Raw genomic sequence first — 16,641 nt, forward strand, 5'->3', positions numbered from 1 at the left:
CAGGTAAAAATTCCTCACCTGGCCGGGAATCAAACCCGGGGCCTCCCGGTAAGAGGCAGGCACGCAACCCCCACACCACGGGGCCGGCTTACGATCCTTCCAGTGGCAGAGTTTTTAAACGTTTTTTAATTACCCACTTTTTATTTGTTTTATTTAATTCTTACTGTTCATCCTTGTCCAGAATTAGAATGTGTAAATGATTTCCTGTTTTAAGTCTGAGAATTAATATATTTTTACTCAATTATAATTATACATATTATTTTCGGGAAATAAATGCTGAGTACGTACATAGAACAAGTCACCTCCCTGTTAATGATGATGAACATACTTTTTGGGCATCCTGTCCTACCTTACATAAAAGCTCGCTCCCAATATTTACTCAATTATTGAGAAGCGAACACGTAAAAACCTGGAGATAGAGAATTCATTTTTTTTCTTGTTTTTTATCATCCGCTTCGAAGAGGGAAGTGCTCTTATATTGTTTCGTTATTAACAAACGCGCTGACAGCAGGCCATGGAAGAGTTAATGAATAGGAATGGAAGTAAGAAAGGAAGGGACATCTCGCTAATGAACTGACAGCAGACTAGAGTGCTGCTTCTAACTACTTTAGCTAGGCTGCCCGCCACCAGAATGCGCTGTAAAACACATGGCCCCCTTCCAGCAAGTGTAAGTAAACAGGATGATTATGAATGGAAGAGATTGGCGATTAATGTTGTAAAATTCTATGTCGTAACTATCTGTAGAAATAGGGAATAAATCGAAAAGTGAAGAAGATTAACTGAAAATTTACGTTCGCTTATATTTCAGAGAGAAACAAGCTTACTTTGAGCTGTAGTCCATAGCTAATTAGGATTAAGAAGACTTTCTGGGAATAAAAATGGATATTACAGTCATTCTGATAGTAATATGTGGTTCTGGAAATATTTCTAGTTTTTTTTAGTTACTTTACGTCGCAACGACACAGATAGGTCTTATGGCGACGATGGGGCAGGGAATGGCTAGGAGTGGGAAGGAAGCGGCCGTGGCCTTAATTAATGTACAGCCCCAGCATTTGCCTGGTGTGAAAATTGGAAACCACGGAAATATTTCGGTAACGTTTCAACAGATAAATATCTGCCTAGAGTAACTACCCACACATTTCTTCCTGAACTCATAATATAGGGCTATATAAATATGAAAATGTAGTTTTGGTCATCAATCCATAGACTGGTTTGATACAGCGCTCCATGTCACCCTATTCTGCGCTAATGTTTTCATGTATGCGTAAAAACTACATCCTACATCTAATCGAATCTGTCATGTTCATACCTTGGTCTACCCCTACTGTTCTTACCGCCTACACTTCCCTCAAACCCTAACAGAACAATTCCTGAGTGTCTTCAGATGTGTACTGTCATTCTATCTCTTCCCACCAAATTTCGCCAAATCGTTCTCAGTTCGATTTCTTATCTCCTCATTCGTGATTCGATCTATTCATCTCGCCTTCAGCATTCTTCTGTATGACCAGATTCCAGATGCTCCTATTGTGTTTTTTTCTGAGCTGGTTCTTGTCCATGTTCCACCTTCGTACAATGCTACCCTCCAGATGAAAGTCTTCAAAAACATACACCTAATTCTTATGTCAATGTTCTAAGTGAGCAAATTTATTTTCTTAAGAAAGTCTTTCCTTGATTCTTCTAGTGTGCATTTTATGTCCTCTTTACTTCTGCCATAGTTACTGCTACTCAAATAACAATATTGTTTTCCTTCCTTTAAGACTTAATTTCGTAATCGAATATTCCTTGCATCACCTGATTTCGTTCCACTGCGCTCCGTTAATTTCCTTTTATATTGATTTATTTTCAACTCGAACTCCTTCTCAAGGACTGTGTCCACACCAATCAGCAATTTCTGCAGACTAAGATAAAACAATGTCATCGGCATCCTTGCATTGTTATCCCATTTGGAAGCTCCTTTTTTGTATCTTTCATCGCCTATTTATATAAACTTTGAAGTAGGGATAATAATAATAATAATAATAATAATAATAATAATAATAATAATAATAATAATAATAATAATAATAATAATAATAATAATACGGCAAGACCTTATCAATTCAATAAGAATGCCTTTTAGGTCGTTCGTGGATATCCATGACTGAATTTCGATTAACTTTGCCGGGTAAAAACCAAATATGTCACCAGAAATCTTTTACATGTAGATATATCACGACGCGGATTGTCGAAAGGAGCTTTCATCTGCCCTTCAAATTTCCGACTACCCTTGTTGGTATTTAACCCGTGACCTTGGTATACTTTACTACTGATCCTTTTAGCTTTGCAAAACATAATTTAGAATTCCTCCTAACTTTACAAACCGTTAATGGTATACGAATCATAAGTTACTCATATTAGAAAATTTGGGTATGGAAACTTTCATAGTCGGATTTTTTAGGTATATTCTTATTCTTATTCACCTTCTTCTTCTTCTTCCTCGTCCGTCTTCTTACAAAAGGTTCGCCAACAGCATGGAGTAAGTTTTTGTACTTCATAATTTCAGGCAATAAGGATCGTTCCATTTTAAATACTGACACAAAAATATAGAATTTTTTGATGAAAACGTGGCCAGTGAAAATGGACGGTTCTGGGGGCTTTTAGGTAGAGAACACTACATTAAAATTTCCAATTTTAATTAATGAATTTCATTTTGATATAAATATATCCTAGAGATGGGGGGTCATTTGAAAATTTGTGTAACGAAATAGAACCATCTAAAAAAATGTGTGATGGGAGTGTTACCTAGCAACCGTGCAGACTGTGATGTAAAGTATAGAGGAACGGCCAGGTAATGTTACCTAGCAACCGTGCAGGTGTGATGTAAAGTATGGAGGAACGGCCAGGTAATGTTACCTAGCAGCAGTGCAGGTGTGATGTAAAGTATGGAGGAACGGCCAGGTAATGTTACCTAGCAGCAGTGCAGGTCTGATGTAAAGTATAGAGGAACGGCCAGGCAATGTTACCTAGCAACAGTGCAGGTCTGATGTAAAGTATAGAGGAACGGCCAGGCAATGTTACCTAGCAACAGTGCAGGTCTGATGTAAAGTATAGAGGAACGGCCAGGCAATGTTACCTAGCAACAGTGCAGGTGTGATGTAAAGTATAGAGGAACGGCCAGGCAATGTTACCTAGCAGCAGTGCAGGTGTGATGTAAAGTATAGAGGAACGGCCAGGCAATGTTACCTAGCAACAGTGCAGGTGTGATGTAAAGTATAGAGGAACGGCCAGGCAATGTTACCTAGCAACAGTGCAGGTCTGATGTAAAGTATAGAGGAACGGCCAGGCAATGTTACCTAGCAACAGTGCAGGTGTGATGTAAAGTATAGAGGAACGGCCAGGCAATGTTACCTAGCAACAGTGCAGGTGTGATGTATAGAGGAACGGCCAGGCAATGTTACCTAGCAGTAGTGCAGGTCTGATGTAAAGTATAGAGGAACGGCCAGGCAATGTTACCTAGCAACAGTGCAGGTGTGATGTAAAATATAGAGGAACGGCCAGGCAATGTTACCTAGCAACAGTGCAGGTCTGATGTAAAGTATAGAGGAACGGCCAGGCAATGTTACCTAGCAACAGTGCAGGTGTGATGTAAAATATAGAGGAACGGCCAGGCAATGTTACCTAGCAACAGTGCAGGTCTGATGTAAAGTATAGAGGAACGGCCAGGCAATGTTACCTAGCAACAGTGCAGGTGTGATGTAAAGTATAGAGGAACGGCCAGGCAATGTTACCTAGCAACAGTGCAGGTGTGATGTAAAGTATAGAGGAACGGCCAGGCAATGTTACCTAGCAACCATACAGACGATCGTTCGTAATCAGCATCTTTGATGGATGGCCTTGACCGAGAGACATATTTATGACCTTCTGAATTTTCCATAGTGAAATTTGACACTGCTTTTTCTCCTGTATTATTTCGTTTAATTCCATTTCTTTTCTATTATTCAATTTATATTTACAAGACTTTTATGTTACATGTAAGTTATATAAAAACCTCCGTGTGCAATTTTTCGATTACTAGCCAGGAAATAGATTCTTAGCTGGATCTCGGTGCTTGTTCAAGGCTCATTCATCCTACGTGAAAACAGTTAAGTGGTCCTCTTACATTGAGAAAGCAGCCCCGGCCTATAAAGTCATGTGTAGTGAGCGAGTGGATCCGTTTGGCTGACAGTTAGGCAGCCCATGGGGCTGAGCAGTGGCCGCTTGATAGGCCAAGGCTTAGCAGGTCTGTAGAGCTAGGGGATTTTTGTTGTTTGTTGGCTTCTCTATATTAAACTGGAGCGTGTCTCGGCGTTCCCCACTGAAGGTGGTTTTTAGAACTGCGAATCTGTCTGTGAACCAAATACCAGGCTCAGGAAAATGGTCCAAGTTATCCGTTTAGCAAGAGCGTTTCTCTTCCATCCGGCGGACAAAGACACGTGATATCATCTTACCATGCGGATCAATATGGTGACATACACTTCACTGGCCATGATGGAAGAGATTGTAACATAACTCCGAAAGCTATACCACGCCTCACAATCGTTCCTTGATATTGATTTCATGGCAAGGTGTTCCATTTCGAGTGACTCATTCCGTATGAATATATACACCTCCGTGCATATGATATAGCTAACTCTTTCACTGCATAAATAGGGTGCAATCCAGCCACACCTTCTACTTGCTGAGGTGCAGGGTGTAAGGGCCAAAATTCCAGAATACATTCCTAACACATAGAAGAGGAAAGTATGACACTTGGTCATGGGTCTGCAAACGATTTCACTGTGTAATAAAGTGTGGGTCCGCCTCTGTGGTGTAGTGGTTAGTGTGATTAGCTGCCACCCCCGGAGGCCCGGGTTCGATTCCCGGCTCTGCCACGAAATTTGAAAAGTGGTACGAGGGCTAGAACGGGGTCCACTCAGCCTCGGGAGGTCAACTGAGTAGAGGTGGGTTCGATTCCCACCTCAGCCATCCTGGAAGTGGTTTTCCGTGGTTTCCCACTTCTCCTCCAGGCGAATGCCGGAATGGTACCTAACTTAAGGCCACGGCCGCTTCCTTTCCTCTTCCTTGCCTATCCCTTCCAATCTTCCCATCCCTCCACAAAGCCCCTGTTCAGCATAGCAGGTGAGGCCGCCTGGGCGAGATACTGGTCATACTCCCCAGTTGTATCCCCCGACCAAGAATCTGAAGCTGCAGGACACTGCCCTTGAGGCGGTAGAGGTGGGATCCCTCGCTAAGTCCGAGGGAAAAACCGAACCTGGAGGATAAACAGATGATGATGATGAATAAAGTGTGGACGACCACACAGTGACCCCCGGGGTAAAGCGTTTTCTTCCCCCCGAAAAATGATCTTAGCGGGGAAAAATTCTCCTCCTAGATGTTAAGTCCCCTTACAATGTGGAGTTGTTTAGTCTCCGGAGACTGCTAAGGCTTTAAATCTGCAGAAGGTGGTAGATAGTTTTATACCAAGAAATGAGATGAGAAAGCGAACATTCCGCCAGAGAACTACATTTACCAATGGAGACTGTTCAGGCGGTACGTCTGGTGGTATGTAGAGCTTTTCGCATTTCGTATCAAGAAATGCATAATATACAGTAACAAGACACTTATTAAGGAAATGTCTTTATGAACCCCATTCTAATTTTTAAACTGTGATTATTTTCATAGCTTCGAACATGAAACATTCCTTCAAAATATTTATTTATGAATCAGGTTCTACTTTTCTGTCTACTTGTGAATATTATTGAAAACTGCGTACGAACGACTCGCTCAAAAATGTATTTGAGAAACAAGCTCTATTGTTGTTCTGTTTGTTTGTGAATAGTATTATTACATAGAATGTTTGCTTGAATAGTTGTCCCTCATTTCACTTGACTACGTTCACGTTAATCGTGCCCCCAATAAGAAAAAGTTGTTCAGGAACTGTTCAAACTACCGCACCATCGCAAACCAGAGGATCCTTCAGATTTTGGGCATGTTGTTAGAAGAGATGGTGAAAACTTGCAAAAAAAAAAAAAAAAAAAAACGATGCAAGGAGAAGGACACGCAGAAGGACAGTCAGCAGATGCTTACAAGAAACTAAAATGATCACCGGTCTGCCTTTTCAGCTGCTTCTTAGAGAAGCAGAACATAACAAAACATGCATCATCCCCACATTCGGGATTCAATTCGACTGTATTTTGAATTTTGCTTCTCTCGCAACTAAATTGACTCGCTAAATCACGTATTGATAGCCTATTTTCACTCTTGTTAACCCTCTACTGCATGAATTATTTTTCGTTTCCGTTTGGTGAAGAAAATTTCAAGCTTTAGATATACCAGCAATTCTTAACTGGGCCTAATAGCTTAACACTCGTATGTGATGTGGATTGCCATATTAGAATATATATACGATTTTTCACGATTTTACCGCGAACATTACTGCCTACTGGCCATGGGTACGTATTGCAAGGCGCAAGTATACTTGCACGACCGTAGGTCGGTAATGTCTTTGAGGTTGAGCCAGAGGTACTCCTGATGCCTATGGTAATGTGATGGGGAGGGCCCACGTAAAATAAACGGTGGTTGGTTCGCGTGGATGTTGACGGGGTGGAAGGAGTACCTTTGGCTGTAGGGCTGTTTTGTCTTATGTTATGTTATGCATCACTGGGATATGTGTTTAATTGACTGTACAGTTGAAGGTGTGCCGTAAAAAAAGGTGAAAAGTTATCCTTTCTTATACAGAAAGAACATGCAGTTTCCCCTGTGCTTTCACTTTGAAGACACACCAATCACCAGCGCATTTCTTAAGATTTTAATACAAACTACAGTAGCTCATTACTTGCTCCCACACCCTTACAAGAGAAGACGAGGTTACTCTTGGTCAATGGTCGATGACCAACTCCTAGGAGCAGCTGAAGTACTGAAAATTGTTTTGTGTTGTTTCCCATTTTCACACCAGGCTCTACCTTAATTAAGGCCTCCGACACTTCCTTCCCACTCCTAGCCCTTTACTATCGTGACGTCGCCATAAGATCTTTGTATGTCGGTGCGACGTAAAGCAAATTGCAAAAAAAAAGTAATAATAATTTAAGGAAACATTTTTTTAATTTTTGATAAAGGAAATTAACAGGCTTTCACTTCGTGCTTATCGGTTTTCCATTCCATTTTGTTGGCCAGACTGAACAAAACATAACTTATGTGGTAACCTGGAAGTACACACATGGTTGCTGTTTTTCCTAATGTGCGGTTGTGGTGCATGTTGATATTTGACGCGTTTTACGAATGGATTTTATGTTATTTGTGTGTCATTTTTCAGTTACAGTAAGTTAAATGAATCAGGTGATTTATTTACAAACTAGAACTGTGAATTAATTGCAAAGAAATTAGGTCCACTATGACCCGAGCTTTGCATAACTCAGGTGTTTTACGGATAAAAATAGAAGGTATAATAGAAACTTTGTAATAAATACACTAAAATAAGATTGGATGTGTGATAATCAAGGCTAGTATGTTGATGAAGTGTCAACTTTTAATTGGTCCACAACAGACATTGCTAACTTTTACAGATATAGTTTAGTTCCCATATTGTAAAAATGCTAATTTGTTAGGTCATTTTTTGCCATTTTGTACTTTTAAGACATTTTCTATAATTATATGTCATTATTTGGTCTTTTTATAGAATTTATTAGATTATTTTATACTTTTTGAGTAATTTTTTTTACATGTTCGAGAATTTTGAAGCATTTACGCGTGTGGTATTGAAAATTATCGCAACTTTAAGTGAGAATTAATTCAGGGACTTGAAAATTTTCACAACGCTTTGTCAATCTGGGGCCTAAACAAACTTTGTTCACCACTTGCTTGTTTGAAATGTCCACATTCCAGGAGAGACACCTCCAATCGGAGAAATCTTCCTCGTGAACAGTCGAGATTTTCTTCTGAAGACGTGAAGCAAAGTTCTCTACGAAACGCATAAAATTTCACCTCGTTTTCTTGTCATTGCAAAAGCCCAAGAACTTATTATAATGTCTATAACATGGATACAGGCTCGATTAGTAAATTGAATGTAAAATTGCATTTATATTTTGTCTTTTTTTAATTTTTCGGATTTTTTTACTGGAATTTTGCTGTCACTTTATAGATCATTTGTTTAACATTTAAGGTCATCAAATATCCTGGCAATGGTAATAATTAATTAAGTAACTCAATATTTTGCTAAAACACTGTGCCCCATCTCTTGTGATCCGTCACTAAACACGACACTTACAGGAGAGAGAGAGAGAGAGAGAGACATTTTTTCAAAAGAGTGCCCGTTAATGTAAATGCGTGCTTAGACAATCATGTTGTTTGTTGGGAGGGAGAGGGGGGGGGTGTATTTGTGAAGCATTTATCGGGCCCCAATCAACGTACAACCTCTTAATCTGAAATTGGATCTAATTGGATATTTTCCAATAAATATTGCAGCTCGCTACCCACTGATCAGGTTTAGTTAACGGAGCAATCTTAAACGAGTGATCAGCCAATTGGCTCACGCTCGGCTGGCAGCAGGGATGTGGAACTGTTTTAGCAGGGTGTGTTGCCCTCTCGCACCCTCTCTGGTCGTACTGAGCGCAGCGCACAGTGGAAAAGAATTGCTGGGGAATCCTTCCACTGCACTTGCCCACCTGTTGAACTGTGAGAAGTGTTTCCAGATGGTAAAACATTTCACACTATGGTTGTCACATTACGTTGCACTGCAGTGCACCCCACTTCCCTGAATTCTTCCGGTTAAGATCATTAAGAGCTGCTTTGAGTGCGCTCTCTTGTTGGGCGACAAAGAGAAGCAACTCATTACGGCAACACGAATTTATGTGCTTTAATACCAACATTCTGTAAACTCCTAGCTGCAGATAACTATACGATATGAGAAGTAATGTCGGTTAGCACTGACTTGCTACGCTCGAAAAAAACAAACCAAACCCCATGGCGCAACAGCCCCGAAGGGCCTTGGTCTAATAAGCGACTGCTGCTGCTGCTGCAAATTACGATGTGTCGTGTGGTCAGCACGACGGATCCTCTCGGTCGTTATTCTTGGCTTTCTAGACCGGGGCCGCTATCTCAGCGTCAGATAGCTCCTCAATAGTAATCACGTAGGCTGAGTGGACCTCGAACCAGCCCTCAGATACAGGTAAAAATCCCTGACCAGGCTGGGAATCGAACCCGGAATCTCCGGGTAAGAGGCAGCCACGCTACCCCTACACCGCAGGACCGGCTCTTGCTACGCTCAAAGCAACAGAATCGAATCCACGTGCTTTTAAGAGTACTTACATTTTCAGTGTCAAAATTTCGGCACTCATGGGCATTATAAAATCAATTTGTTCTTTAACTTTTTACATATCAAAATTTTGCGGAACAAAATATATTACTTACTTGATTAAATACCGCGTCATTAGGAGCTACTGTTTTCGTCAAAATCTGAGACAATGAATTGTTTGTTTGTTTGTTAATTAGTTAGTTTGCTTGTTTGTTTGTCTTTTTGTTTGTTTGTTCCCTTGTTTGTTTGTTTGTTTAGGTTTGTTTGTTTGTTTGTTTGTTCGTTTGTTTGTAAGTAAGATATGGAATAGGAAGTACTTTTATCGAAGAGCATTTCGGATTTGTTTTCACCCGGAGTGTTCATTGGTCTATATATTTACACTTTTTTTCTTGCATGACAAATTTCCACGTCCGCCTCTGTGGTATCGTGGTCAGTGTGATTAGCTGCCACCCCCGGAGGCCCAGGTTCGATTCCCGGCTCTGCCACGAAATTTGAAAAGTGGTACAAGAGCTGGAACGGGGTCCACTCAGTCTCGGGAGGACAATTGAGTAGAGGTGGGTTCGATTTCCACCTCAGCCATCCTGGAAGTGGTTTTCCGTGGTTCCCACTTCTCCTCCAGGCAAATATCGGGATGGTACCTAACTTAAGGCCACGGCTGCTTCCTTCCCTCTTCCTTGTCTATCCCTTCCAATCTTCCCAACCCCTGCAAAGTCCCTGTTTAATATAGCAGGTGAAGCCGCCTGGGCACTGGTCCTCCTCCCAGTTGTATCCCCGACCAAGAGTTTGAAGTTCCATGACACTTGAGGTGGTAGAGGTGGGATCCCTCGCTGAGACCGAGGGAAAAACAGACCCTGGAGGGTAAACAGATGAAGAAAAAAAAGAAGACAAATTTCCACTGTGCGTCACAAGGAGTGAAGTAGTGGCACACTCTGGTAAACATATGAACCACATTCGGAAGGGCAACGATTCAAGTGGCCGTAAGCGCGATTTTAAAAAAAAGTTGTACATATTCTAACTAGAGAGTGTTACTAGAGTAGGAAGCTGAGGCCACGTATGGTAGGCTATTACCTTCTAATTAATTTTACCCAATACCCTAAATAGGAAATTTATTTACCAGCAACCTATAAAGGGTTTTTTACAATAGTGATATTACGCAAAATCTATAAATCAGCTTTTAATGCGTTTTTGAAAACGCGATAAAATTCGAAATTTATACTAAAATTTGAAACTGAGAATTTAAAAATAAAATAAAATAAAACTCCTGGACTGCCTGCAAATTCTGTTGACTGTACAGCTCAAATACCCAGAGCTTACTCTAACAAACTTGCAATGCATCTTCAGTCCTACTAAGTTTGTAGGTCCTGAAAGATATTTCAGTAAATAAAATTTTATTTTTTGGAGTACACAAATGAACGAAGAAGTGTTCTTTCTATGTTCTGTTTTGCGTACATCAGTTTAAAATAAATGTAAGCTTTATGTAAATACGATTTTAATTTCACATGAATATTATCGAAATGAATAAAAAGACTGATAATAAGCACTGAAACATCCCGAAAATCAGCACATCCGGGTTTCAATGCGACTGTAGTTTGAATCTCGCATTTCTTGAAAATAAAATGATTATCTAAATCACGTTCTGATAGTCTATTTTCCCTCTTGTTAACTTCCTTCTATTTCAAAATGAACTCAAGGTCTGTTTTTTCCTCAAAACACCATAAAACCCAAAATTGCAAGTTTATTAACTGGGCAGTCTGGAGATAAAGGGATCCATTTACCTCATAAGTGAATTCTCACAAAAATATATGTGGGAACATCATCTAAATAAATATAAAGATATCCCGAAATTTGATTTAATATTTTTTAGTTCTTGAAAAATGAAACATTCAAAAATTTCTGTTTCATTTTTCCGTAAATTTTAATCGAATGAATATGAAGATTTGGAATTATGTAGCTCAATTGAACGAATTAGCTTCTTGACAAGAAAGAAGGAACTTAATCCTTTCAACTTCAAACATACAATAATAATAATAATAATAATAATAATAATAATAATAATAATAATAATAATAATAATAATAATTACAATAATTACAATAGTAACAATAATAACCGTTCCTTTTGGGAACAGTGTGTGAAGAACAGTTATTTTAATAACCGTTCTCGGGGAAGAGAAGCTTTTAAGAACAGTTTGTGAAGAACAGTTCTTTTGAGAACTGTTCTGAACGACGGAACACATCAGTGGTAACCGTTCTTCAGGGAGCAACAGTCCTTTGGACCAAAATATCGATTTTTATATCCACACTGTCCCCTTGACGCTACATAATGCTAAATGTACAAATTTGACTTTATAAATATGTGATTTCCAAACGCTACGAATTACCAACCTTCAGCATTTATTAATTTACAACGTCAATAAGAACTCGCTGTCAGGTAGGTCCTAGCTCCATTCCAGATTTGTCTAAGAAGACTTCAATCCTAGTCACAAGTGGCTTCAAATTTCATTTCGGAACATCCTAGAATGAATTTCCTTTATGGGTAAGAAGTCCGGCTCCATGGATAAACGGTTAGCGTTTTGGCCTTTGGTCACTGAGGTCTCGGGTTCGATTACTGGCAGGGTCAGGAATTTTAACCATAATTGGTTCATTCCGCTGGCGCGGGGACTGGGCGTATGTGCCTTCTTCATCATCATTTCATCCTCATCACGACGCGCAGGTCGCCTACGGGAGTCAAATCAAAAGACGTGCACCAGGCCTCTCCGGAGGCCACACGCCATTTCATGGGTGAGAACATACATTTGAGTTATAACCGTTCTAACTATTCCGGGGTGTATTGCAGAACCATTATCTTGATAACTGTTTCATAACTATCATTTTACGAGAGATGTGTGCAGAAGAACTGTTCCTTTCGGTACAGTTTTATCGATAATAATACATTTTAAGAGAATACTTAAATGCTTAGAAACGAGTGAGTTGGAAGCATCACTTTGGATCACGTAGATGTGACCTTACATTCGGGAGATAGTGAGTTCGAACCCTACTGTCGACAGCTCTGAAGATGGTTTGTCATGGTTTCCCATTTTCATACCAGGCAAATGCTGAGGCTCTAGGGCTATTAAGGCTACGGTCGCTTCCTTCCCTGACTTGAGAGAGTTTTGAATCACATAACGTATAAACATTCACTATTATTTTAAGAATAATTTTATTAGAATAATAGTTCTTTTGAGAACCTTTCTGATCAAATAACATAACAATAATAACCGTTCCTTTTGGGAAAAGTGTGAGAAGAACAGTTATTTTATGAACCGTTCTCGGGGAAAGAAATTCTTTTGAGAACAGTTTGTGAAGAACAGTTCCTTTGAGAACCGTTCTGAACGAGGGTACATATCAGTAGTAACCGTTCTTTAGGGAGCAACAGTCTTTTTGAGAATCGTTGTGGGTGAAAGAACATAGTAGAAGAACTGCTCTTTCGATACCAAGAATATCAGAATGATAATCGTTCTGCAGTTCTTTCAGGAACAGTTCCAGCTGAGTTCTATTAAAATGAGCTAATCTCTAGGTACAGAACCAATTACAAGGAGCTAGCTGACTTACCGCCGAGGTGTCCATTCTCGTAGCCCGGGTAGTCACCGTTATCCAGACGGTGTTTCTTCAGCTGCTGGTGGTGATGTTGACTGAGGTGCGATGCAGCAATAGATAGCCCCACACTGGCTCGCTTGGGCGGTCTCCCGGGTCTGGAGCTGCGAAATAGTAGAGAGTTACTGTGGTTAGAGGCAAAACGTTCGTTAGTAAGGGCGGGGAACTGGCTCGTTGGCCTCCTTGGTTCGCACCCGAGCAGCAAGGGTTCGTTATTGGAAGAGGATCGGGGACTAGGAAATGGTGATGACTGGATAGGTGGCCAGTCTCAGTTTACATACGGTAGGGATATTACTACTCTACCATCCACCTACCAACTACTGATCACATCCTAATGTTTCTTAACTTCGGCAAATAAGAGCTATTAAAATATATATATAAATGCCAAAATAATGTACAACCCTACGAACAAAATGTATAACTTACGAGTCTTTTTACAGAAATATAAACCATAGTCTTATTAAATAAATAAATTCACCTAATTTGGGCTTTAATAGTTAAAATTGTAACAAAATCTCGAATCACTCTCGTTTCAAAGCAAAAATCGTACGTATTTCTTGAAAAATTCTTAAAATCATTATCCCCTAATTTCCTCTTTACTCTTCCCCTTTAAATTCCCACTTAGTTATGTTATTAATGGATACTTTCAAGCAAAACATCAACATTCCACCATAGATTTAAATTGCAACTTAAAATATATTTTTTTTACCCTCAAACATATATGAAGATAATAAAAGTGAAAAAATGCTACAAACTGCTGAGAACTGTAATCACAGTGGCTAAATTTCAAATCACAAAAATAATTCATCGATAAAAGCTCATTTTCCTATTTTGAGGATGCCATTTTAATTCATTTTAAAAACAAATTCTATATCATAATTTTTGTATGTAATACTGAAACTAGAACAGAGATGCTTAGATGCTATTTGTGGCGAGAAATGTGGCATTATTCAAATATAAGGTCGCTATTGGTAACCTACTAATGGTTAACTCATGAACAGGTTGCTGGGTGTTTTCCTACACCTTCTTTTCTTCCTATTGTACGAATTGAGTTCCTGTGCTATGATACCCTTCAGAGTTCTGCATTTGGAGCCCACATATAAAAGGTTTTAGGCGTAAAATGATTTTTGACTCGTGGTATCTTGAAAATATGCATTAATATCTCTAATAAGTAAAAACATATTCTTAGTCCCTAGCGTTTTATTTCATATCTGTAGTCATGGTGATTTGCTCAACAAAATGTAAATTAAATACGTAATTTCGGATTTAATGAATTAAAATTTTAACACAATATAGAATCACTAAAATTTTCAATAGATGTGTTCAATTTCAGAGCAAAAGTCGTAAATTCTTATTAATGAATTTCTAAAATTATCACCCCCCCCCCAATTTCCTCCTTAAACTCCTATTTAATTAAGTTATTAATTTAACCAAATGTATTTTTATTTATTATTAATTTAAGCTAAAGATCAGACTTCCACCACTACTTAGCATTGCTACTTTATAAATACAAATTGCAAGAGATTGAAATAAAATTACTAGATTTCAAATAACTAAAATAATCTACTCTAAAATTCAACGGAAATTACAAAAGGCTTTTAATACAAATATTAAATTTCAAATTTCAAAGTCGAAAATTTTATTAACAAGAAATTGGATAGTTCTTTAAATTTCAAATTTTGTATAGTCCTTATACTACCTACTAATTGTGTTATGAATGGGTACATTCAAACAAGTTATCAAACACCGAGGGAAATATATTTTAGTGACGCCTACGTATTTTGTGTTTGGGTGTATGGGTACTGTGACATTCGAGCTTTGGCACGTCATAGCAATTGGGTTCCTGTTTAATTCGCCTGGAGGTGTTAGCCAGGCAAGGAGAAAATATTCATTGGGAATTCAGAGAGGTGGAAATAATGGAAATTACCAGCAAGGATTAAATCATGGCCGGTGATGTGGTTAGTAAACAGTGCAAACAGCAAACAAGAAGCACACACACACAGTTTGTTGGAGTAGCATATTCAAGTAGATGAAAGAGCAGAATCGCAAACATATCACTCGAAATAACAATATTTGTTCGTTCCTTGCGCGCTTTGTTTCAGTGGTAAAATACAAACTTCGGAAACACACAACATTACTAACACATTAAATGTGACATTATCATGATATGTATAATATGAGTTTTATTTGCAAAACCAAAACAAAAATGGTACAACCTTTTAAAATTATGTATTCATCCAATAGCTCATTAGTTAAAATCATTATCATTTTAGAAATGGTGAAGTATGTATGCAAACAAATCATTGTATAATAATATCAAGTACACTCCCATAATAATTGAGTTCTATATTTGAGAATCATCTGTATGACGTTATAAATAATAATTAAGTAAAGAAGAACTGCATTACGGTAGTTCATTTTATCCCATAAGTATATAAAGTGTGGAGTTGAAACACTCAAAATCTGTGCATTTTTCTTTATTCACACACAGCATTACGGATACTGTCTGTTTTTTAAATGCAATAACAAAAGATCGGGGTGTTTGTATTAAAGTTATGCAAAAACCGTGTTATATATCTGAGAAGTTAAATGCATACACAATCGGGAAATAAATAAATAAATAAATAAATAAATAAATAAATAAATAAATAAATAAATAAATAAATATCGTGTGGACATTTCTAGTCCGGTGCAGCCCTAGTAAGGCAGACCTTCCGACGAGGGTGGTTGTTATCTGCCGTGTATAGGATGAAAACCTAAAACCTGTTTTCAAGTGATTGACGGGGTCAGGGATGGGATGAATGAAGCCCCCATATTGCGGCGAGTATAGGAATTGTGCCGGCTGCCGAGGCCTGTCGCACTCCTCTGGGGCAATGATCGATGACTGCTAGATGAAATGATAGTGGAGGGTGTTGCTGGAATGAAAGACGACAGGGAAAACCTGAGTGCCCGGAGGAAAAGCTGTCCCCCCTCCGCTTTGTCCAGCACAAATGTCACATGGAGTGACCGGGATTTGAACCACGGAACCCAACGGTGTGAGGCCGACGCTCTGCCGCCTGAGCCACGGAGGCTTCCGTGTATAAGATACGAGTGTTATTGCAGCAGAGAATGGTACTGATAAATAAATACGCAAATAAAAATCCATTGCAGATGAACTATTTGTATTAGGATGTTTAATATGTATAATAACAGTTAAGAACATTCTATACATAATGTGATGAAAATTTGACTAGTCTATTACGAGTAGGATACCAGATCTATTTTTTTTATTATTTTTAGTCGAAGCAAGCTGCAAAATTATACCAATTACCTAACTTCTGTCCTTAAAATGAGTGTGAAATTTAAGTTCATTTTTGTTCTATATATTCTGTATGTTCCTCTGCCATAATGAAAATTTACAGCCTGTTTTCAATCATTTGACCGGGTCGGGAATGGAATGAATGAATCCCCCATCTAGCGGTGAGATTAGGAATTGAACTACCGGGCGAGTTGGCCGTGCGTGTAGAGGCGCGCGGCTGTGAGCTTGCATCCGGGAGATAGTAGGTTCGAATCCCACTATCGGCAGCCCTGAAAATGGTTTTTCCGTGGTTTCCCATTTTCACACCAGGCAAATGCTGGGGCTGTACCTTAATAAAGGCCACGGCCACTTCCTTTCAACTCCTAGGCCTTTCCTATTCCATCGTCGCCATAAGACCTATCTGTACCGGGCAAGTTGGCCGTGCG

The 16,641-nt window shown here is 39.1% G+C and overlaps 1 protein-coding gene across 1 annotated transcript in view; it reads right to left on the reverse strand.

Moving 5' to 3' along the window:
* Positions 1-16,641, reverse strand: part of dac (dachshund) — a 1,035,159-nt gene that overhangs the window by 588,446 nt on the left and 430,072 nt on the right. The window contains exon 2 of the mRNA XM_068229282.1: positions 12,877-13,022. Within this exon, the coding sequence (XP_068085383.1) occupies positions 12,877-13,022 (146 nt within the window). The remainder of the gene's footprint in view (positions 1-12,876; positions 13,023-16,641) is intronic.

This window comes from Anabrus simplex, chromosome 9, assembly GCF_040414725.1.
Source record: "Anabrus simplex isolate iqAnaSimp1 chromosome 9, ASM4041472v1, whole genome shotgun sequence".
NCBI classification, from domain to species: Eukaryota; Metazoa; Arthropoda; class Insecta; order Orthoptera; family Tettigoniidae; genus Anabrus; species Anabrus simplex.